The sequence below is a fragment of the Nothoprocta perdicaria genome, unplaced genomic scaffold, assembly GCF_003342845.1.
Source record: "Nothoprocta perdicaria isolate Ctin4 unplaced genomic scaffold, notPer1 scaffold_27, whole genome shotgun sequence".
Lineage (NCBI taxonomy): Eukaryota > Metazoa > Chordata > Aves > Tinamiformes > Tinamidae > Nothoprocta > Nothoprocta perdicaria.
Genome location: NW_020455499.1, coordinates 4,049,262 through 4,072,834, shown reverse-complemented (window position 1 = coordinate 4,072,834; position 23,573 = coordinate 4,049,262). Strand labels below are relative to the sequence as shown.

Sequence of the window (23,573 nt, the reverse complement as noted above, 5' to 3'; positions counted from 1 at the left end):
TCAGATGCAGTTTATGCATTAACAGGAACTTTCTACTTCTAGAAGCTTTTGTTCTTTCCCAGAGCCACTCCTCTGGGATTTTGGCTCCCTGGTTGGTTACTGTATGTTGTTGCCCTGATAAGATAGCAGGTAGATCTGAACAGCAGCCTAAGTTATTGACCCGCTGAGCCAGGGACAGGAAGGTTGGTAGCAGTTACGTAGAAAACATTTCCTTTGAAAGCGTAGTTCTCCTTTGATACTTCAGAAATGAAAATTGATGTTCATAGCCACATTCTTCCTAAGGAATGGCCTGATCTAAAAAAGGTAATAAGACTTCACATATTCAGTGACTTATTTTATCAGCAACCATTGCTATTTATGTAGTTCTTGGAAAACTAGTGAATAAAAGATTCTGTAATATATGCCTGTTTTCAGTAGGTTTTTGTTTAATTTGATTTTTTTTYCAGATATAAGATATATGTATTACATTAATTTGCAAAGCAAAACTTCTGTAAGAAAGGGATGGAAAACTTAACTCTGTTCATTGTCAAATGATGAGGTATAAATTCCATTTGYTTTGTGAAACCATTGATAGAGGATATCTTCATAATTAATAATAATAATAATAATTATCAAGGGCTGTCAGATATCCAAATGATATTCACAACCAAATATGAAAGCAAAAATAAACAAATGTTAAACAAGATTAATATTGCCTAAGAGTACTAGTTCTTACAGCCACAGGCATGACAATCCTGAACTTCAGTGGATATTGGGTCACTTCAAGTATGGTTAATTGATGATGATGATGGACTATTTTACTAATATCTTTTTCCTATTATTTTGTCAATTGCTGGAAGGAAGTAGCATATTGCATTAGGAATACAAAATCTCATTTACCTAGATTCAGTTCTGACCAGAACACAGAAGCTATAAGTCAGACTGTTTTAACTTTGAATCTTTGCATGGTATTATTTTTATAATTCAATGATATAAACTCAGTCTTGTAAAAAGTAATTTTCCAGGTCATGTGAAAAAGTATTTGAGAATCGAAATTTCCATTTAGGTTTTCATGTAATAAAACTAATGCCTTTCTTATTTCAGATTATCAAAAGCTATACAATCATCTGGTTCTGAATTAGTCTTTAGAGTTACAGCCTGGATAATTATAAACAAAATTATATATAAAGRTATCTGATCACCTTTTGACTGCTAAGGGATCACATATTCAATGCTACAGAGAGTTCTGAAAAAGTCACTTTAAAAAGATCACATAATATATATATTCTCTCATATATAATTATTATATTTAAAAATTGGTTTCCAATTCCAGTATAGCTATTTTACTCAAACTCCTTACTGTTTCCATTCATGTAGAAGAATCAGGATAGAAAAGAGGAGACCTCTGCTGCTGCCTTTAAATATTCCCTTATTGTAATTGTGCATTGGCAGTATTTGAATGAACGTTCCCTGGGTTTATCAGTTGTATGGAATCATCTGATTTCATTGTGCTTACCTTTGACATCAGAAGAGTACCTTTATTTCAGCCTTGTTCTTTGGTACCTGACATACTACATTAAACTCTTGTTTTACATTGTATATACTTTCACTTGGTATTTTGAGGTTTCTTTTTTTCTTCCAGATAGCAAAATCTTAGATAGGTGTTTCAAATGTATTAGCCCTGTGTTTCTGTGACTGTTAAAAATAAATAAATAAATAAAACAGTCTGGTATCAATTCAGTGTTAGCCAGAAAGCAGCCGGAAAATGTAAAGTTTTTTAGGAAAAAAAAAAAAGATGTGAGAAAGCCTGGAGTTAAAAACATACATGGGTTATTTCTACATTGGTTGTGAAAAAGAATATTATTATGCATAAAACTTCTTGGGCAGGAAGTTTGGCCTCTTCTTTCCCTATGGAAGTGCTGTTAAAACATCTGTCTATTTATATTATAAGAACTCCTCCATTAAAAAGCATGTAAACACTGGCTAATGTAGGTTAACTGGTAGGGTTTTTTTAAAACTATTATATCTGTTTTAAGTAGACAGGAGTTTAAATATCCAGTCCACGGATACAGGGTACTCTTGCTTGTTCCAGATTTTGTCATCCTTGTTTGTGCAAAATTCCCATTAAAAAAAAAAAATCCTTCATGCTGATTGTGTGAAGAAGCTACATTTTGTCTCTAYATACTTTAAAAGGGTAATGAATTCACTAGGACAAAATCACCCCAAGCATCCTTTGATCTTTATTTACATGAAGGATGAATTCACCATTAGTCTTGCTGTTCAACTGTAGACCAATGTTGCACTTCTTTAAACGCTAATTAAAGAGGCTAATAATATGTTTTTATTTAATTTCTACCTGCCAGTTTTAATGATTGGAGTCTTCTGTTCTCAAGTTTCAGTGGTTCAGAGGTTTAGTGGATTCAGAATAGAGAATACCTCTCTGAATTCCCTAGGTTCCTCTGAAAGCTCAGGGTATTACTAACACGGTTCTCTACATCTTATGTAGGGAAAAACRGGAAAAAAAGGAAAAGCAGAGAGGGCTGAAATTCAGTATGCCTGCCAGAATAACAAATGAATGGACTAAGTGAACTGAATATTTTGCTTTGATTTCTTCCAGAGATGATATTATGCAGGGCAAAATATAAAGTAATAAAAGCTATTCACAGGCACTATTTTTATAATATTTTACCCCTAGCATGCACACATAATGCTAAACTTTTCTCTTTTTTTGATTATAATCTTTTTAACCTTGTAAATACCAAGTCTTGAATCTATGACTAGAATTTTCTATTTTAAAGACATTTATTTAAGACCCTAGGAATCYGTAATATGTATAAAAATGAATTAAAATTAAAATTAATAACATGCTTCAGGAATAACCATCAGTGCATCCAACTAATAACTGATGGAGAAATATAAAATTAATTTAGRAACAGATCAGCAACTTTCTCTATTGCCTAAATAGATGACCTTTAAAGTGCTCATTTTCCACGTTTATTATGGAGTTAATTAAAATTTAAAACTTAAGGTCTTCATTAGATAACACTCCCAAATCTTCCCTACATTTAAATGTTGTTCCTTATTTTTRTCTATATATGCATACATTTATAAATTTTAATAAAGTGTACGTAGCCACCATCATCATTAGCATCTCTGATTGGCTGAAATTAGAAGGCTTGGTTCTGCGCTCCCATTTTGGAACAGCCCATAATGGCATTAGGTAATGATTTGCTGTCATAGAATTCAAATTGTTTACACCTCAGTGTAGAAAATCCCTGCTTTTACATTTTCCTTTGAAATGCTTTTTTTTAAAAAAAAAAAAAAAGAGGTAGAATTCTTCATTCATTCTACTATCTTATTTCAAGATTTCACTTGTTTCTAAGTTCTGAAAATAAAAGGAATCTTTTTTTTTTTTTTTTTTTTTTTTGTACAAACAATTATTAATCTCTCCGGAAGAAACAGTGAGCATCTAAGCTTCTCCTTTAAGCTATTCTGGGTTGTTTAAATATTAATAGACAAGAGACAATGACCTTCAGTCCTGCTGCTGAATCATGGAAGCTGAAAAGTGGAATCAATACTTCTCTGTGCTAATGATTAACTGATTGCAGTTTGTTACGATCAGAAAATGTGTCAACTCAATGTTCGCATTGCTAAATGTATGATTTGAACCAAATTCCAATAGTGAACCTCGATAATATTTAAAGCGTTTTGAAATCAGATTTAAGACTTATTTTTAAATGTTGTTAATCTGGGAGCTAAAAGCTTAGTTCTACGAACATTATTAGGTCAGTCCAGTGAATCCTCAGCAATTCTGCTGAAGTCAAAGGAGCTACTCAGAGGCTCAAAACTGAGCATATGCTTAAGTATTTCTCCTGAAAAAGGTAAAGCTTGACTGTAAGAACTGAGGTTCTGATTATTATTGCAGAATGCTAACTAGTCCATGGCTTTTCCTTTTTTCCTTCACAGAGATATGGATATGGTGGATGGGTTCAGCTGGATCATCACTGCAAGGTTTGTGCTGTCTGATCCTCTGATATAGTTTTGTGCTGTGATCAGGAATAGGCATTCACAACTAAATATCAATAAGATAGACTATGGCTTTGATAGAAATTTCTGTAAAGGTCTGTCTTCTATGAAGCAATTATTCCTCCAAGTGGAATATATCTCAGTAGATCTTGTTGCTTAAGAGGTAATATTCAGTATACAGTCAGTTTACTTTCTCTCATATGAATATGAATCCAGGTTTCCTCCTAAGTGTTTGTTTACATTCTGAATGGATATCTCTGAAGAATTATTTTTAATAAGATGCACTAATCTAAAACACATTACATATTGAACTTTTGTATTTACATGTAGTTGTCTGTATGAGAAACAAACATAATTGAGATTGATATTTTAGTAAAACATAAAGAACTAGGACATGAAAGTGTCATGAAAGAGAAAGAATAACCTCCATATGTCTTCCTGACAAGCAGAGGAAATTGTGGTTTCAATATCCAAGAATGATGGGGACAATATACAGGTTTGGGGACCATACTGTAGAAGATAGGAGCCTGAGTTTTTTTGGCAAGCAAAAGGCAGAATGGATGTGATTTTTCTATATCACCATTCACTCTATTAACTTTTCAAAGACACTTCTGAGATACATAAGAATACCTGGAACAACCTATCTGCAAATGCCATGAGACAATGCCAAAAATCCATCCTCATTCACATCCTCATTCATAATCAAGGCCTGCTGCTAGTGCAGTTAGTAGAGTACATTTATTCAGTCTGATGATAGCAAAACAGGTTTCTTAAAGGCTTTATTCTCATCTCACTCTCAGTAGAATAAATCAGCAGTAATTACAGTGACATTTACARTGACACAATAATATAAAACTGATATAAGCAAGATCAGTAACATGTCTTTTAAGTTGATTGACATTAAAAAAAGAAAAACAGTATATTGTTTTTTCTTAGGAGGGCAGGACTAGTATGGCAAAAGAATGTACTTCATACATTACCATATAGATTAATTTTATAACCTAGTTTTAAAGATAACACCTCTGTTACTATGTAATAACTTTGCCAGATATCACTATACAGCTCAAACACTGTCACAAGAAGCCAGTTTTCTCCCATGACCTGTCGGTTCCCTGTGCTCTGGTGAATGTCTTCAGGCCCAAAAGCAGGAATGTTGTCCCTCCATCAGCACACCAGCAGCAGGGCAGGATGGGGGAGGTCCCATGCTTATTAACACGGTTATTTTATGGTTTATAAATATGCATTACATTTTCTACTAATGGAAAATATATTCTTTTCCATTATAACAGTTATAGGTGAATAATGCAAGGTAAGTAGACTCAAGAGAAAAAGCAAGCTCAAGTGAGGGTCCTTGTCTAATTATAGGAGACTGGAAATTTTCCATTAGATTTAGTCAATGCTGGACCTGGACTTAGAATTTCCTTAAGGATGGGAAGAGAAAGGTGTTTTATGAAAGAGGTCTCAGATCTGAGGTCTCTTCCCACCTCATGTCCCATGTACCTGTCCTAATTAGAGAAATTCCATATGTAATTGCCTACCTCATGAGCACTGTGATCTGTCCACATACTGAAGAGTAAAGGCAATGCAAGGCATTAGCCAGATAATTAAAGAAAAGAAAAAAGAGAGAGAATAGGCAAGGGGTGGATAAGAACAACATGGTTATAGTAAACTGCAAGATGTAAGATGCAAAGATGAACAGTTTATCCAAGAGTGTCAGCACGTACCCCACTTGAAGCTTGTAAAGAGTGCAATATAAATAAGTGGATAAACCCAACTATGTTCTGTAATGGCCAGCTGCACATGCAGCATGTTGATCTGATCTGTCTTCTGTAGATTAGCCATGATCTCCATAATGGAATTCTGTAATGTCAAGTACAGGCATAAGTAAAGACTTACAAAGACTTAGTAATTAGAATTTTCTGAAGTGACGTCTCTACTCCATATTTGAGATAGGCCTATAGAGACAATAGAGTTCAGTCTTTTTCTCGTTGTTTCTCTTTTTGACTTGACTAATTCCTTCATTCTCTGTAGAGAGGCAATTAATTTTTATTTATTTGTTTGTTTGTTTTGAAGAAGCAAGGCATATATTCCAGATAAACAAGGTAGTTAAGTGTATAGTTTCTGTTAATTTTAATGGAACTAGACCATCCTCTTGTCACTTTGGAAAATCCCACCTTTTTTTGTGATTGTATGTATGCATATGGTAACTAAAAAAGAAGCTGATAAAATGGATACAACATTGTGTATGTTTATTCCAAGCTAATGGCATATACACCGCTGTCATTCTACAACATGCAAGTTTGTGCTGTCACATGCCTATCAGCTATTTATGAAGCAGGAATGAAGCTTGGGAGCAAGCTGGAACAGCAAACAGATTATGATGAAATTCCAGCTTTCATCAGTTTTATTCAAATTTCAGTCTAAGCAGGACTGGGAGGAGAAAAGATGCCACCTGCTAAGCAGAAGTTCGCATGGCACAGCTTCTGAGATAGATGGCAGATGCAGGAAGGAGAGAGACTTGCAGGCATTTTTAGCAGCTTAGCTGTTTGGTAGAGGTCTAGTGCTGAAATTCTTTGCTAAAAATAGTCTACAAAGGAACTCTGTGGCAAGTCGATAATAGCCTTGCATGCTCTGCAGAGAGTTCTCTCCAGCCTGCTTCTGTCTACATAAAAGAAGTGCATGATAGAGAATAAAATCCTGTGTAAATATGTGGAGCTGGGGAAGTAACTCCCAAAATAAAAGAAGAAAAAGGAAAACCTTCACATATTCAGTTAAGAAGCATCAAGGTCTGAAATGGCATGTATGCAATTTGAGCTGTAACTGAGTAGTTTGTAGCAGTATAAATTCAAATGTAGCTTGCTAAAATAAATCAACCTGCTGTATTTCTTCTTAAACCTCTCTCAATTTCTGCATAAACTTTAAGACCTTAAATACCACATGATGTTAAAAAAGATATAATAGAATTTTTCAGCTGTGCCCTTAGAAAAGCGTGATCTTAGATCTTTTATGCGGGCTTCAACCTTGCACTCATGCCTTGGAGCCTTTAAACATTCTTTTTCATCAGTGTATTTTATTCTTATTACTTTAAAAAATTGTTTCCCCATTAAGGTGTCTGAGTAATTTCTCATTTAAAAAATTGATGAGTGCAGRTTAGTGGCAATGTCTAGAGACTATAGTCATAGGACTGATTTTCTAGGCCTGGTGTTGTTCACACAGAGCTGTGAGTTTAGGCGTGACCTGCAGCATGTTGATCATCACAAAGAATCAGCTAATGAAAACAACAAACCATTTAACTAATTATTTAATGAGAACAGTACACRTCTTATTAGAAATACTTCCTATATTGTGACGACTGTTAACAGCATTCAGTGACCTACTGTTCATCTCAGCATTTATGTATGAGCACTGTCAAGGTTGCTGGTAGAATTACTGTCTGCCTAACGTTTTCAGTATCAGCAGAAGAAAATAAATGTAAGCAGTTTGGCTGCTATGCCTTTGCTGTATCTGAGGACGTTGCCTGTGTTCACAGRAATACTCCCAGTGGTAATCTAATAAAGGCCACATGATCTGCTTGTGTGTGACACAATGCTCAGTTCCACTGTGTCTTTTCCTGTGCTCACCCTCCGAATTCATTTCTATTTGTTAGGCTATGTGCATTTTTTTTTAATTATTGGAGGATTTGGCTAGTGCAAACCTTTCTCTCAGGTTGGAAAATCAAAACCTGAAGTATTTTGCTGGAGGATCAGAGCAATATAGTTGTGATAACTGGCTGTAATATTTCAAGTAATTTTTTGAAATTGTGATATACCTACCAACTTGACAGTTTGCTAAGGCAGCACTCCTAKATATATGGAAGAGATCTTTAAAATATTCATTAGGGCAGTGTATTTGTGAATGATGTATGAAGCTAATAACAAATTCAAGCTTAAGAGCAGTCTGACTTCTCAGAGGAGATATAAAAGCAAGCTTTGCAATAAGTAGTGAAATTTTATTAATTTCTGCTGGAGAATACTAGCAGGAAATACTCTGATTTAACAGATTTTTATATATCAAGATAGACAGATGTAGTGTGGTTCCCAAGTAAACTAATTTAATAAATTAGCATTTGGGAGACATAGTTCCCTTCCTTAAGTCAGAAGACTTCAGTGCACTTAGCTTCTGTTTACTGTGGACATAAAAAAGTAGCTGTTCTTCTTTCTCACATCTTATCGTGTGGTTTTCAGTTTTTAACTGCACATTCACTATCTTTTCTGTCCCACGTGTTTGCTACATGACCATGCTACCCATAGCAACATACCCCATAATGTAAGGCTCATATGGATGATCTGACTTTCATCTTTTTCCAGTTATCCCCAAAGTAACTTAGAGCAACCAAAAAATACTTACAGCTTGCAAATATTGGTGAATTGCATCTCTTCAGTGTAAGCTAACCAAAATACTACTGTCAGTTATCTGTCTTTTGGTATTGAATTGCTAATTCTAATTACAAGTCCATAGATGCATGTGACTTCATACAACATTAACAAATATTTTTCTTGACTTAATGTAACAACACCGTGCTTGTCATCTTTGGACTGTTGTCAAATACATGAAAAAATAAAGAACAATTTTAATAATTAAAGAATTGTTATCAAGCTTGATGACTGTAATAATGTTTTGAACTTTATAAGCTGGTCATTAGTTTATGGTAGGAAAGGTATTACACTAATTTATGTAATCACTCTATACTATGTTTGGATTTTTCTATGGTCTTTTTCCCCCAAATAGAGAATCTTCCATATTTCTTTTCTTTAAGTCCCTAGGAGAAAATGTAATCTAAGGACAAACAATACAGGTCTGATTTTGTCTCTGTTCCACAGGTCATCTGAAACACCTGAAATGAATTTAACAGTTACACAATTATTTCTTTAGTTGCTGGATTCATTTTGATGCTATGGACTTTAAAAGCACACATGCATCCCCAAGGGCAACATTTAGTTCATATTTAATTTGAGCACAGTTTTGAGGTCAAATTTTGGTTTGAGGATAAACCTTGATGAAGGTACCTGATAGCTTTCTCAAACAACCATGGGGAAATAAACATTGCAATACAAAGATCTTTATATTATGAAAAAAATATATATTTTTTCATGTCATCTGAACTATAAATGGTATTTTAAAATATTATTTGATTAGGTAATCTACTGAATATATGACTATATTCTGTCAYTGAATATATTTAGGGAGCATAATGTATTCAAGCAACTCTATAATTTAGCGTGTACTAATTTGTCATATATATTAAATATGAAAATGTCATTTCACAGGGACAGGCAAAGATGATGAAAGATGGAAAGGTTTTTAGAGTTATTCAAGAAAACTGCTGGGATCCAGAAATAAGGATTAAAGAGATGGACCTATCAGGTAATTTCATAAAGGAAATGAAATCATTGTGTCTTAATGCAGGATAATAAAAACCRTTCTGTTAGTGCCTCTCAAAGTTAAAAGCAACTTGTTTACTCCTAGAATTTTCTGCATATATATTTCCTTTTCTACCATTTTTTTTCTATTTAGATATTGCAACATTATTCTGTTTTTGATAAAGGAATCTGAGCCTAGATAACTGGTACAATTACTTTCTCAGGAAAGAGTGTTTTTCTGATTGCGAAAGAAACCAAGCTTAGCAAATTTATTTTCCATAGGGCTTTGATATGGTGTTAAACATAGTTTGAAAGATTGGACATTAAGAGAAGGAATTTTTAGTCTAGTTGATGGGATATTTTTTAGTATTGATTAATACCATAATTCCAAATAAATTGGAATAGAGTAATATATATATAATATAAGTAATATATATAATGGAGAGAGTAATACTCTCTCCATTGGAATGGAGAGAGTAATATGGAGTTATTAAGGAATATATTTCTTTAACTGAACCTGGAATAATTGCCTACATCAGTTCTTCAGTAGACAAAACTTAGTAGCTTTTCCTACTTTTCAAAAAGAACAAATACATCTGAATTCTTCTGAAAAGCATATATTTTAAAAATAGTGTATTTGTGATTATTGTATTTGTTATAGCATAGTAGGAAACACTTCAGGTCATTCTCCCAATTGAGCTTTAGCCTGCAATGTAKAAGGTAGAGGATGATGGGCATTTATGTAAACACAACTTGGAAAATTTCAAGATTACCTCATTTGCACATTGCAGAAATAGTATTTCAAAATTAACCATTCAGCATTTCATGTGGAATGCCTAGAATGCCTGTGCAACATCTCTAAAATTTCTGCTGCCTGACGAGATTTTAATCRTTCCTGGAATTAACTATGTTACGTCGAGTTAGGGTGTATTTACACAAAATGCAATCACATTTTGGGACTAGCCATTCTTTTTCTCAACCACAATCATAAATAGCCCCTTGGTATCTTTTCCTTTCAGATATGCTTTTCCAGCACTAATGGCAAGTTTTTATAAAACAATTCTGCCCCATCTAGTTCCTCTACATAAAGGGAAAACACAAAGGGAATTTTCTCAAATTTTTGTAACAGCTCTCCCCTCCAAAAATGTTTCATAAAACTAACACAAAATATTGTTCCACAGACTACATAAAACAATGCTCATTTAAGGAAAAACATCTAAAACTGTGTCTTACAGCACCATCTGGTGGCTTTTTCCTATAAAAAAACTGTTCTTTTATAACAGCACTTTAGGGAAACTGCCATCAGCCAACTAAATATAAAACCAAAGACCTTACAGAGCTTTTCATTCTTATCATTCTTGTAATGATAAAGAATATGGGCCATGTTTTATTCTTTTTCTGTTCACAAAGGTGTAGCTGCTTACTTCAGACAGCTTTGCGGAACAAAAAAMAAGGTACATTATGCCCAAAATATTAACCACCAAACATATCACAGTTATGGAACAAGGATATGGGAAATCTCCTATTCTCTGTATCATCACAGCTGCAAGATTACTAATTTCATACCTGACATTATGGCATATCGTCACTAATCAGATTGCACAGAGAGGATTCTGAAAGCTAAGGGAAAACATTTCTTAAATAGATTTTTTTTCTATGCTGGTTCACCTTCTTCCTAAGTATACTGTCTGAGAATGTTCAGCACAGAAATCTACTCTTAAAATTTGTGTTAAATTTGTTCTGTAACTCATCTTTCAAAAAGCAATGYCAATATAATGTTAAAAATATCTATCTTTCTACCAAATAGGTAAGGCAGAAATCTGGATTATACAAATTATTTCATGACTCAAAAATCTGAAACCAGCCCTTAAGCTAACAACAACTAGGAGTAAAAGAAAAGAATTTGCATGAAAAAGAATTTGAGTAATTCAGTCCAAAATAAGTCAAGAAGATTCTGGCCATTAATGACTCCTAGGGAAATGGGAAAGAGAAATGGGAGAGAGAGCCAGGAAACAAATAGGTTGATAAACAGGATCATATAGAAAGAGACTTGTTACTATTAAAACACTATGGTACTCCAAAGCAGTCCGAGGTCAAATGCAATGTTGATACACGTAACACAGGAAACGGTAATACGACTATAGACAAAGAATTGATCACTATCCTAAGTCATACATATTACAATTTACAAGTTAAATTCCTCTCCACTTCCAACCAAAGTCCTTTTTTACTTTTATCATTTTATATATGTGTGTGTGTATATATATATATATGTAAAGTATGTAAACTAATAATTGCTTGTTTTCTTTTACAGGTGTCACAGTCCAAGTCCTTTCTACGGTCCCTGTAATGTTCAGCTACTGGGTAGGTTCCTACTAGCATATTCTGTAATTTATAAATATTACAAATTATTTTAAAAGTAAAGTGCAAATTCCTGTGAATTAGGTGACTGAAGTAATAATTAGATCACTGAGGTAAAGGGAGACCTATTCTGCTGTGAAAAAACAAAGGAGAAAAAACACTAAAGAGCCAGCAGGAAGTCCTGGCAAAACTCCACTCTGGAGTATGCTCAGTAAGAAAGAATGAGAAGGCAACAGAATTTCTGCTGGAGATTTTATCAGAAGTAACTGCAAGCACAGAGAAAGAACCTACAGAGCATGAATCCATTATGTAGTGGGAAAATGCATATGGGTTGATTCCTTGGAAGTTAGATATCAATCTCTCTTTTTCTCATGAAAAGAACAAGTAAAAGATATATTTGTAGCCTAATCCTCTGTTCTTTTAAATGTAGCATGGGAGGAGAACTCACAGACTTAGAATATTCTGAATCTTAAAATTCAGACGCAAATTTAAATATATTCTATGTATGGTGATCTTGAATACACCAAAGAAATAAGAAGTCTGAGAAGATAAATCATAGCAAATGGTGATTCAAAATATATTCTAAATTTGACTACTTAGCTGCTTGTAGAAATCAAACTATGATGTGCAAACAGGTATCTTACACTAAAAAAAAAAAAAGTTAAGCCCATATATAAGTAACACCATTGATTTTCAAAATTCCTTTATGCATTACATATATTACTATTTTGTTCTGATTTTTTTGGAAGTTTTTATCCTTTAATATATTCTATTAAAAAAAAAAAAAAAGCAAGGAAACTAATTAATTGTATGGATATTGCAGTTCCCTCATTAGAAATATGACTATCTTCTTCTAAACACTAGAAAGCTTTGTTCAAAATTTCTCTACAAAATTCTCATGCTCCAGCATCCCACATCTCTTGTTTTCCTCTTTCCAGCTCCAGTAATAGCGGAATAAATATTCATTGCTATATTTTAAAAAAAGATATGCTTAGCTTTTTGCATTTCTATAATCAAAACCAGAGGATGAGTTGACATGAAAAGTTCACATACTCGAGCACATCCCCAGGCTGGGCTAGATTACACTGACCTTGAGCAATAAAGGGAAAAGCAATTAATATTCTATTCCAGACAAGAAGAACTGTACCCAAAAGATTTATAGCGAGGCAGAATTTAGTCCTACTGGTTTTCATTTTACCATAATGTAAAATTTTAAATTCAAGCCTTCTCTCTATATTATGTGCAGTGACATTTACCCAGTATCTTCCAAAGGTGATAACATTTGAAAACTTTATTTTAATGTATTATTCTGCTTAATATCATACCAGGCCAAACCTCAGGACACTTTAGATCTATCCCAGATATTAAATAATGACTTAGCTGCTACAGTAAAAAAGTACCCCAAGAGGTTTATTGGCTTGGGTACATTACCTTTGCAAGCTCCAGACCTGGCTGTGAAGGAAATGCATCGTTGTGTGAATGAACTTGGATTTCCTGGAGTACAAATAGGATCTCATGTCAATGAATGGGACCTGAATGCACCAGAAATGTATGACATCTATGCTGTGAGTAAATGATTCCTTGCTTAGTTGGGGGAATTCTGTGCCATGGAATTTTATCTAAAAATACCTTATACCTATTCAGTCATCAGCTAAATTTCTTTAATAATTGGGAAATCAAACTAATAACAATATTCATTTAAAATTGTGCAGTATATTTTTAAAAGAGTGCATATTAAATATTTTTTTCTTTTGGTGGATTCATTGATCCAGACCCATTTCAACCAATGAAAAAGCATCAAGTTCGTAGGACTCTGTTACTGTTTGACCCCAAATTTCTCATTCAGTCAAGTGAAATCACTGACTTTTGAGGTGCAAACAATGTAAAATTGGCATTTTTCAGGCACAATCCCATGATGTTAAACCTGGCTAATCTTTGGTGATCAGAGTTTTTAGGTTATAATTATATATGGTAATTGATTAAAGAGTATAATGACAATAATAAGAAATAAAACATTGAGAAGCATACTTTATGAAATAAAAAATAAAATATTTTATATATTGTAAAAAGTTTCCATCTTGGTTTCTGAGGATAATAAAATATCAAATAAAGCATTTCCACTGTGTTTGCATTTGCATTCAAGTTGTTACATCCAATCTTACTGAGATAATTTTTAAAAATCTCTGAGATTTTCAGAGATGTCAAGGTCAGATACATAGCACCACACAGACTTATGCAAATGGGACCAAAAACTCTAAACTGAATGTATTAATTGTAAGATGAGTTCATAGACTGCATTTCTTAAACAGCCTGAGGTCCAGATGGGGACTCTCCTTTGTCTAAATTATAAGATTTAATCAATGCACATTCTGTGTCTGTTTCAGAGCTTATTATAGCTGTCACCTTGAAATGGATTCATAGAGAATATTTCTCAAAACTCTCAGTTTATTCAAGAATTCTATTAGCACAGCATCTGGACAATATATTTGGTCACCCAGTATCTGGTATCAACTTCTGCTTTTGGAGATGCACACATTCTTTGGCTTATGTTTAACACATACAGGAAGTAACCTCTATCACTTTTAGAAACATCTTTGAAATACAGATATTGTAAAATAAACCCATATTTGATAATTAACTTCATGAATCCATCAAGACAGTTACTGAATTGCTAGCTTTAGTTTACACATCTAGATGGCAATTACTTCCTAGAGTCCACCAGTTACAGCTTTATTTATGCATTTAATGGTAAATAAATCCAAATTTTTCAACCTTGTGACAATCCCCTTAGCAACAAGAGGAGGTCCAGAAATACATCTGACAAAATGAAGCTGTTAAAAATTAGTCAAGCATTAACAGCTCTGGTTAAATTGAGGCATGTAGCTAAATGGCTCAGTCAGGATTAGTATCTCATATAGCTCCTCTGTTTCCCTTTCTGAAAGTGTCAGCAGTTTGGGAAATGTAATGTGCTTGAGTGGGGATGGTTTACTGATCAGAATGCAAAACCAGGTTTCTAGCTGTTAGGTGGGTCAGAAAAGGTTTTGATATTTTTTTAAGTCAGGCAACAGGCCAAAGGGGACAAATGTAGTATGACAGCAATGGCAATTCCTAAATACAGCTGGAACACTTCTGTAAATCCATTCTATCTAGAAAATATTCTGAAAATTCATCCCTTCATGTGAAAAGAAACCAAAGCAAAGCTCGTTTGAACCAGATTTTATACTGCAGGATGCGTGTGGCATACACATAGCTAAAAAAAGACATTTTTCTACCACATTAATTTGAGGAGCACTTCAACTTAATAATAAAATGTTATCATAATGTTTCAAAACCAATAGTCTCAAAAAGAACTTTGAATGTGAGTGAGATCTTCATGTTATGGACCAGAGCACTAAATACAAGCTACTGTTGGTTACAGTTTTCACTTCTGGGCCTAGTTTCATCACTAATAATTGATGTTCAGTACAGTTTTGCAGGTTATCTTTAAAGCATGACTGCAAAAGTAGGTAAATTTTGGTATGATTAAGTCAAGATGAACATTTTTTCTCTTTGCTGAAGGCTGCTGAGCAATTGAATTGCTGTCTCTTTGTGCATCCCTGGGACATGCAGGTAGATGGACGGATGTCCAAGTACTGGCTTCCCTGGCTGGTAGGTGAGTGTATTGCTTAATCTATATTTATAAACCCAGGAGATTTTTGCAAAGGTGCTTGTACAGAATAAAACTACTATTAAGCCTATTGTGAAAATAAAACTCTCTCTCTTTTTTTTAAGCCTACATACTTTGCCTGATCTTTTATATTGAAACCTAAAATGAATAAAACTAGCAACAGAATCTCGTATTCTCTTGTCTGCTAAATACAAAAAGAGTGGATGACCAGGAAGAAGTTCACTGCCTCTGAAATGAGAAGGCTTCAAAAAAAGAGAATTTGAGCAAAAGAGGAGAGAGAGTAGACAAAACCAAAATTATTTCCTGGAATTTCTTAGGAATATTTCTTGGAAAAACACTGATCAGAAAACATACTGAATTTAAATTCAGTTGAACTATTATAGCTCAAAGAATATTGTACTTCAGAAGCTCCCCAGAGTTGTAGTCAAAGGAGAATCACGTAGTTTCTATTTTTCCCCTATTTGCTAGTTAAATCAGAGCAACACTGAGTGACTCTTCTAACAGATTCTGCCGGTGATTCTTTTAGCAGAGAAATGCTACTTAGAAATATAGTTATATAGGATAAAAATTGGACTTTTGAATTCATAAAATCTTAGCCTCTAGTCCTGTGTTCTAATTAAAGTTAATTAATACTCATTTTAGTGTTCCTCTAATGGAAAAAATGCAGCACTGTAATGTTATTTTTGCACTAGATTCAAGGCCTGTTGAGGATAATATGACTCMATCTTTGTCCATATAGCATGATAAGGCTCTTTGTGTTGATAGGCATGCCAACAGAGACAACCATAGCCATTTGCTCCATGATTATGGGAGGAATTTTTGAAAAATTTCCTAAGCTGAAAGTCTGCTTCGCACATGGAGGTAAGGAGTATACCTTGTGAAACTGTAGCAGAGCATAGTTTTATTTTCCAGTATACCAGCTAATGGGGTTAATGGTCTAAGCCTGACACCAGCTGAGTGTCTATTACTCCAGTCTATACTAGAGTRTAGTGTCACTATTACTGCAGTGAGGATTTCTGCCACCTAGGTTGCTCATATGAACACTCTGCAGCCAGTTTCAGTCACTGTTTGAACTATTAAAGTAGCCCTTCAGAGGAAGCAAGAAGGAAGAGGTAGGAATAAAGGGCAGCAGGAGGTAGTTGAAACATTGAGGGAAAGGGACGAGGCAGCAGCCGGAATTTGGGGTTCACTGTAATGAAGAACCACAGAAAAGAAAGGTCACAAGATGGAAGGAATATTGCTGATTCAAAACACATTTTTTTTCCTAAGTAACTGCTAGTAAAACTTGAGGATCTTTGTGCTGGTAATGTGTATTTTTTTTCCCTTGAGTTTTTTGTCTCTGTTACTAAAAATTTCTCCTTGCAGGTGGGTCTTTTCCATACACAGTGGGGCGAATCTCTCATGGATTCAATATGCGCCCTGATTTGTGTGCAGTGGATAATGAGGTGGATCCAAGAAAGTACCTTGGTTCATTTTATACAGACTCTCTCGTCCATGATCATGGTGCACTGAGGCTACTAACAAGCGTAATAGGAGAGGTGAGTTTTAATGCTTCCAAGGGCAGGTCAGTCATTCTACATTTAATTTGTTCTCCAAGAAAAATCAAAATAATAGAAAAGAGCAGAAAGAAGACAGCATATTAACTCAGTAAAATCAGAACCTGAGCTGTTATAAACTGGTAATGCTGGTAATTCGTTTGCTACATGGAGTTCTTGAAATGGCTGTTTTAATCCATTAAATTATGCACTGTGAACATCACTTCAGTGAAGCTAGTTCCTCATGTAAGGTTGGTCAGGATGGGACTGCGAGCAAAGGCTGTCTTATTTGCAGCCTTGTTTTCAAATGCCTTTAATTTCAAATTCAGGTGTCGACTTGAGGAAAGCAAATATTTCTACTTGGGAAGTTGTAGGCAGAAAAAAATGGCAGTAAAGAGAATTTTGTGGGGATCCTGGATAACACATTAAATATCATGGTTTGGAAAATAGTTATAGCAGAAAGTGAGTAAATGTTAGTAGTTTATAAATCTGTTTAAATCAGATACAGTGTGGGACAGAAACATCCAAAACAATCATTGTAATGTTTCAAATCATCCACTTCCCACTCCACAGCTCTGCCTATGAAATACCAATGTTGCTTAAATATCCACCTATATGTCTATTTGGCTTTTAACACAGTTAAAACTGAACGCAGTTGTACCTGTCCACATGATACTAATTGTCTCTGACAAGAACAGCAGTATAATCTTTTTCTCTATAAAAGCATTGCCAGGGACAAGGAAATACTGAAGGAAAATGAAAAGGTTAAAAAGCCAACAACATCCTGTTTGGTACAATTATTCTACATCAAGTGTATATTTACAGGTACACAAACTATCCTGGCACTTTTGTTTTTAATGGCTTCATTCATCCCTTGTCCCTTAATCACCTACGTATTTTTGAGATAAGATAGCACTTAGAACAGCAAAGGAACCTCTTCACTCACTAAAGCATTTTGGCTTTCATGTCTGTTTTTCTTTCCAGCATCAAGCTGGCATTTGTATTTTTACATAGTATCAAGAAATAATGTAAACATATTGTAATATACAGTCATTTTACAACCATTTGCCACTTTGTTTGGCCTGTAACTTTGGGAAAGAAAGACCCTCCATAAYCATATTCGATTCATGATGGCTCAAGCATCTCCCTAGTCCTCTGCCAGAGAACCTTCCTGGTTAACACTGGTCTTTAGAAGGTACGTTTCCTTAAGTGGCAGAAAGTAGCTAGTTCACATTTGACCTGAGCAGCATCTTTTGAGTTAAATATCRTTTTCCTTAGAACATTCTGGAGAATGTACTACAGCAGAAGAGTCCTGCAGAATGTACATTAATACAAACAGCAGAACATGCAGCCATCCTGTACTGGAAAGTGAAAAGAATTGGACAGTACTGGGTAGCTGACCCCAGAAAACTCCAAAACCAGGCCGTTTTATCATGAGCTGTTAAATCCTAACAGTGACATGATAATGTATTTGAGTGAGGCATGTGCTGGTAATACAATTAGCCATGCCAGTTTTACATTATTTTGATATTCTCCCACTCAAAGGATTCCTTATCCATAATAGCACTCATAAGATGAAGTGGGAACAGAATTCTGGTCTTTTTCAGAAAAACTGGGAAAAAAAGAGCAGGTTGAAATACAGGCTTTACTCCACTCCAAGTTCCTCAGAGAACTTGGAAGTTTGTAGAATTTGTTAAATATATAAACTACAGAAATTATTTCAGGTCAAGAATGTGCTGAGCTGTATAATGAAAAAAAAATTTTATTTGCAAAAAAAGATTTTAAAAAATGTGAAGAAGCACTTGGAGGTAATGTTTCAGTAATGACAGATTTGTCAAAAAAGAAGTCTCATTCCAGTGAGAATACTCAGTAAAGTAATTTGGAATTTTATCTTGCTTTATAAATAGTCTAACTAGAATGAGAATTTCCTTTTCTTCTTCTTATGGTGGAAGGGGTAGGAGAGAAGTACGTCTCTAAACAAGCTGCAGATTAGGCTGTGATATTGCCCAGCCACAGTGCTGAAAAGTCGTGAGTCAGAGCCCCAAAACATAAATGCCTCTAACTCTCAAAATAAAAAAAAAAGAAAAAAGGAAAAACAGTACCTTATGGGTTTTTCTCACAGCCTAAAGCATGTTATCCTTGGGGGAAAAAAAAAAAAAAAAAAAAAAAAAAAGAAGAAGAAGCATTCAAATCATATTTTCATGCTTTCCTGTATAACCAGGGAGTAAAATCTTGCTTTGTTTCCTGGTGAAAGTTAACACTCCCACATAATACATTTCCAAGGGTCAAGGGTTCAAAAAAGCACTAAGTACCACAATATCTCAATGAAATCATGAGTGTTGGCAGAATAATAAACATAGGATGAATAAATGCTGGGCTAAGAACAGTGTTATTGTATCTTGTGGATGACACTGTAACTTTACCTGCTCAGGTTTGAAATAGGACAGGTCTCTAGAGGATGAATAGCTGAGASCTGAGTAGGAAGGGCATGAGGTATATGTAAAGATGTGCATAAGCATGGCTTAAAATCCCTAGGGATCAGCCATTACCTGACATCAGAGTGTGATGAGTTGGCTTTGAGCTTATGAATATTAAAATCCAGTGCCAGTTCTTATGAGTCACATACCTTTAACTTCATCTTTTCCTAGTTTGGGGTGCAGGCTAATTTGTAGCGCAGAACCTATCCCAGCTAAAGGAAAGAGAAATAAACATTTTCTGAGAAAGAATTTTGTAAGGCTGCAAAATTACTGCAGTCCTTCCCCTCCTCCATAAAGCAACATGCAGTAAATAGAGCTATGGCTAATAAGGCTATGAAGAAGGAAGAACTGGGCTGACACGGGATTAAATGATTCAGTGTATCTCTACAAAAAGTTCCTCATGGTGATTCCTCAAGAACCTTGGTCAGAACGTAGAACATGCTCTGGCCAGAAATCAGACCTGAATGKGCTACAACAATCTGGCCTTTCTTGAAGCGTATCCTGATAGTAGGAAAGAAGATAACATTGAAGGCAAATCACTAGTGTAAACAGAACTCATGATTGRGGCTGTGTGAGATTTTCTTTAAGATTCAGGTGTCTATTACTGTGGAATAAACAAAATGTTCTGTTGATTAGACAGGACCACGGAGGTCCATCACTGTAAATACAAACCTTTCGAAAAGGAGAGGGGAATTATTAAGATATCAGACGCTAAGTCTTCTACGGAAAACAGACTTTGCTGTATCCTCTGGAATTATATGATGATAACTAATGATAACTAATATGTTAACAGTATTTATCTACAGAGACCTCACAGTATCTGGGGCTGTTCTTAAAGGCAGGTATTGCAATTCCCACCTTATAGATGGGTATAAAACTGAAGCTCAGAGAGTTTCAATTAACAGCCTAATATCATTTGTAGCCAAACAACAATGCCATTTCTAGATTTTCTCATTAATTGGCAGCTCTTGATTTTACTGCTAATGACTGCGACAACATTAGCTGTGAAATGCTTTAAAGGAAAGATAATGTATATACATCACTTCAATCAGCAGGAACCATTTCTTTCTGCTCTGGTATAGGGGAAAATGTAAATACGAATGWGAGAACCTTCCTGCCTTAGTTAACTTTGACTAACAATGGCCTAGGAATGCACTGAATTTCTGTTTCCTTTAGCAAGAAATTCATTTTCTATAACAGAACTAATATTTTAGGAGATTTTTTGATTCTTTTGTCTCAGGCATACATTTGTTTTACCTATGTGCAGAAAATGTCTTGGTATCACATAGAATATTACAAATAAAGAATGTATTTGTTTGCCTAAACATTTGCCTAAACAAATAAACTGTCTGATCTAAACTCAGAGTTTGATTTACTAGACAAAGGAATAATAAATTACCCTACTTGTATTTTATGGCAAGACTTCTATAATAAATTATGTTGCAGCAATGTAGCRCAGAACAACAGAACTTGTATCTTCTGCTGAGTTTTCCTATAAAGTCTTAGATAGGTTATTTCAGAAACTCTTGGATGGCATCTACTGGGAATAAAATAATAAAATCCCAGTCAAACGTAATGATTTAAAAAAAAAAAAAAAAGACTTCCCCAAAGTATGAAATTTTGTAAATGATTTTAATTTACCTTCATCTGAAGATGAATACTAGTTAAATTAAATAATTATTTGTAATTTAAATTTCTGTAGTAATTGTAGCTTGTCCAGTGGTTGAAGTAGCTTCAGGTTGCAGAAGACACACACAAAAGATATATATTCTTTGGCTATATAATTTTATATGGATGTACAACTAAGAATTTCATATTTAAGAATCCAAATCCTAGTGTCTTCCCTGAGTTTGCTGAAGAACTTCCTGAGTTTCATAAATAAATGTGCCATTAACTCTCTTATGTCAGACCTATAGCAAGGTTGGGTCTTCAAGAAAAATGGTTTAGCTCGAATATTATTTACACACTGGCATTAGTTATTTATGTACGAGACTGTCAGGAATGACATCGTACTGTCAGTCAATGAATGCAATGTAAAATACAAGATTTTTTTCTGGCCTGCTTTTGCAGGTCACTTGACAATCTATAGAGAAGATCAGAGTCATGATTTTTGTGTTTTTCGGACTGCACAGAACAGTGCAGCGCATGCAAGTAACCTTGAACATGAACAAGAAACAAAAAGTAAGTCAATAAGCATAAGGAAGAAGCCTATGTTCTCTGTATCAGCCACTTAATTGTGAGACTGCATAACCATGTAGCTACAGGTAGAACAGCAGAACAATGAAGTCTTTGACTTTGGCATTTTAAAGCCACATCACATTACAGAAAACCAATCTGTCAAGAAGGCCATTCATATCACAGTCATCCAAGCAATACACACCATTTCCATGTGCTTGGGATCTGCGTTTTGAACTTTCTGTGCATCAAAATAAAAATATAAAAATACACCATAGTTAGACATTACATAAACACTGACAAACAGTACTTTTCTCAAGCTTTACCCAAACTTCACCCAATATTCTTTATATAAAATAGAGGAAACTCTGAGTCCTTGTTTTCACTGTTTTACTGAAAACTGTAATCCAGAGATTATTTTCTCATCTTCTCTTGTGATTAATTAGTGCAATACACGTAATTTCCTGTGTTTTATTTTAAAAATCCAGAAAATGTGTTTAATGCTATTATTTAACATTACTACAAGATGTACAACATGTTTCCTCACTACCAGGACAAAGTTATTTTGGGGACAGATTATCCTTTTCCACTGGGGGAACTGGAACCTGGAAAATTGATTGATTCAATGGAAGAGTTCGACAGTAAACTGAAGGTATAATCTTTACATTTGTTCTTTTTCTATTTTAAGACTCTGGTTTTAGCCCCTTGATAAAACATGGAAAAATCAGTGGATTATACTGACTTCAAATATTGCAAGAGGCCCTTTAGTCTCATTTCCCATTTTCACAGGCCTTTACCTGAGGCCTGAGAACATGACCATGAATAAAAGCATCTGTAAAAACTTGAGTTAAATCCCTTGACTTAAACATGATTTCAGCACACATGAATTCATAAATATATACAAATATGTGTATGCTTTGTTTTTTACAGGATAAGCTCAAGGCTGGCAATGCTCTGGAATTCTTGGGCCTTAGCAGAAAGCAATTTGAATAATTATGAAGATACTAAAGAGACCAAACTTTGGAAACAATATKGGATCATTTTGAGGTATTATGCTGATAAAAAGATTGACAAGTACATTACAGTCTATTGGTATTTCCAAAAGCAAGTACTGGAGATGTGTATGCAGAGGCATTTCTTTGTATTTGAGGATTTAAGTTCTCTTTACACAATTTTGAAATTCCAGCTTTCATGCAAAATGGAAGATTTTATTTTTTGCAGATTCTCAGTCAGCACCTCTGAATGAACAAAATGTGAAATTTGCCTTTATCCAGTGATTGAAATTGTAGAAAACTGCACTTTAACCTAGCACTTCAAGTGCTTATACTGACACTCTAAATATATTGTGAAAGCATGAAAAAAGTCTATGGACTGCTCCTTTTAGGCTGCTGCCTAAACAATCTAAACAAAATGGTTGTATGTGCAGAAATAATGTGTTTGTCTGGATAAACCTTTGCACATCATTGTACTGTCAAAATATATACTAGTATTTAATAATAGCATGCTTTAATGCTCTCTTAAAATTATTTCCTAAAAATATGACTGGATACTTTATAGTTGTAGATGCAGAAATAATGTGTTTGTGTGGATAAACCTTTGCATACCACTGTATTGTCAAAATAAATACTAGTATTTAATATTAGCATGCTTTAATGTTCTGTTCTTTTAAAATTATTTCCTAAAAATATGGCTGGAAACTTTAAATGTTAACATACACAGAGCTCAAACTCTAGTTTGAGTGCTGCYGTACAAATGGAAGGCTTTGTTTTGTAAGCTGCTAAAGGGCACAGTGAAACAGGTTTTCCTGATAACCAGGTGAGAGAATGGGATCCTCTTCCTGAGAGGATTTTACACTAGTCAGAAAAATGCTGATGAGCACCTACATTTTGCTTTCTTATGTGTTCATTTGTTTGGTACAATTGGTACCTTTTTTTTTTTTTTTTTTTTTTTTTTT

The 23,573-nt window shown here is 34.4% G+C and overlaps 1 protein-coding gene across 4 annotated transcripts; it reads left to right on the top strand.

Moving 5' to 3' along the window:
* Positions 1-204: 204 nt before the first annotated feature.
* Positions 205-23,107, top strand: ACMSD (aminocarboxymuconate semialdehyde decarboxylase). Of its 4 annotated transcripts, none has more exons than XR_003249667.1 (10): positions 205-303; positions 3,946-3,990; positions 9,312-9,408; positions 11,719-11,768; positions 13,094-13,330; positions 15,324-15,417; positions 16,198-16,293; positions 16,798-16,970; positions 21,515-21,625; positions 22,173-22,202. XR_003249667.1 is itself a non-coding variant. In XM_026040888.1 (10 exons), exons 1-10 carry the CDS (start codon positions 247-249, stop codon positions 22,610-22,612), a joined length of 1,011 nt encoding a protein of 336 aa, XP_025896673.1. In that variant the 5' UTR covers positions 205-246; the 3' UTR covers positions 22,613-23,107. The 4 variants fall into 4 exon arrangements, 3 of the variants coding, with proteins under 3 accessions (XP_025896673.1, XP_025896675.1, XP_025896674.1); XM_026040888.1 differs by lacking the exon at positions 21,515-21,625 and adding an exon at positions 22,550-23,107 and having other exon boundaries at positions 22,173-22,271; XM_026040889.1 differs by lacking the exons at positions 205-303; positions 21,515-21,625 and adding exons at positions 3,663-3,860; positions 22,550-23,107 and having other exon boundaries at positions 22,173-22,271.
* The last annotated feature ends 466 nt before the right edge of the window (positions 23,108-23,573 follow it).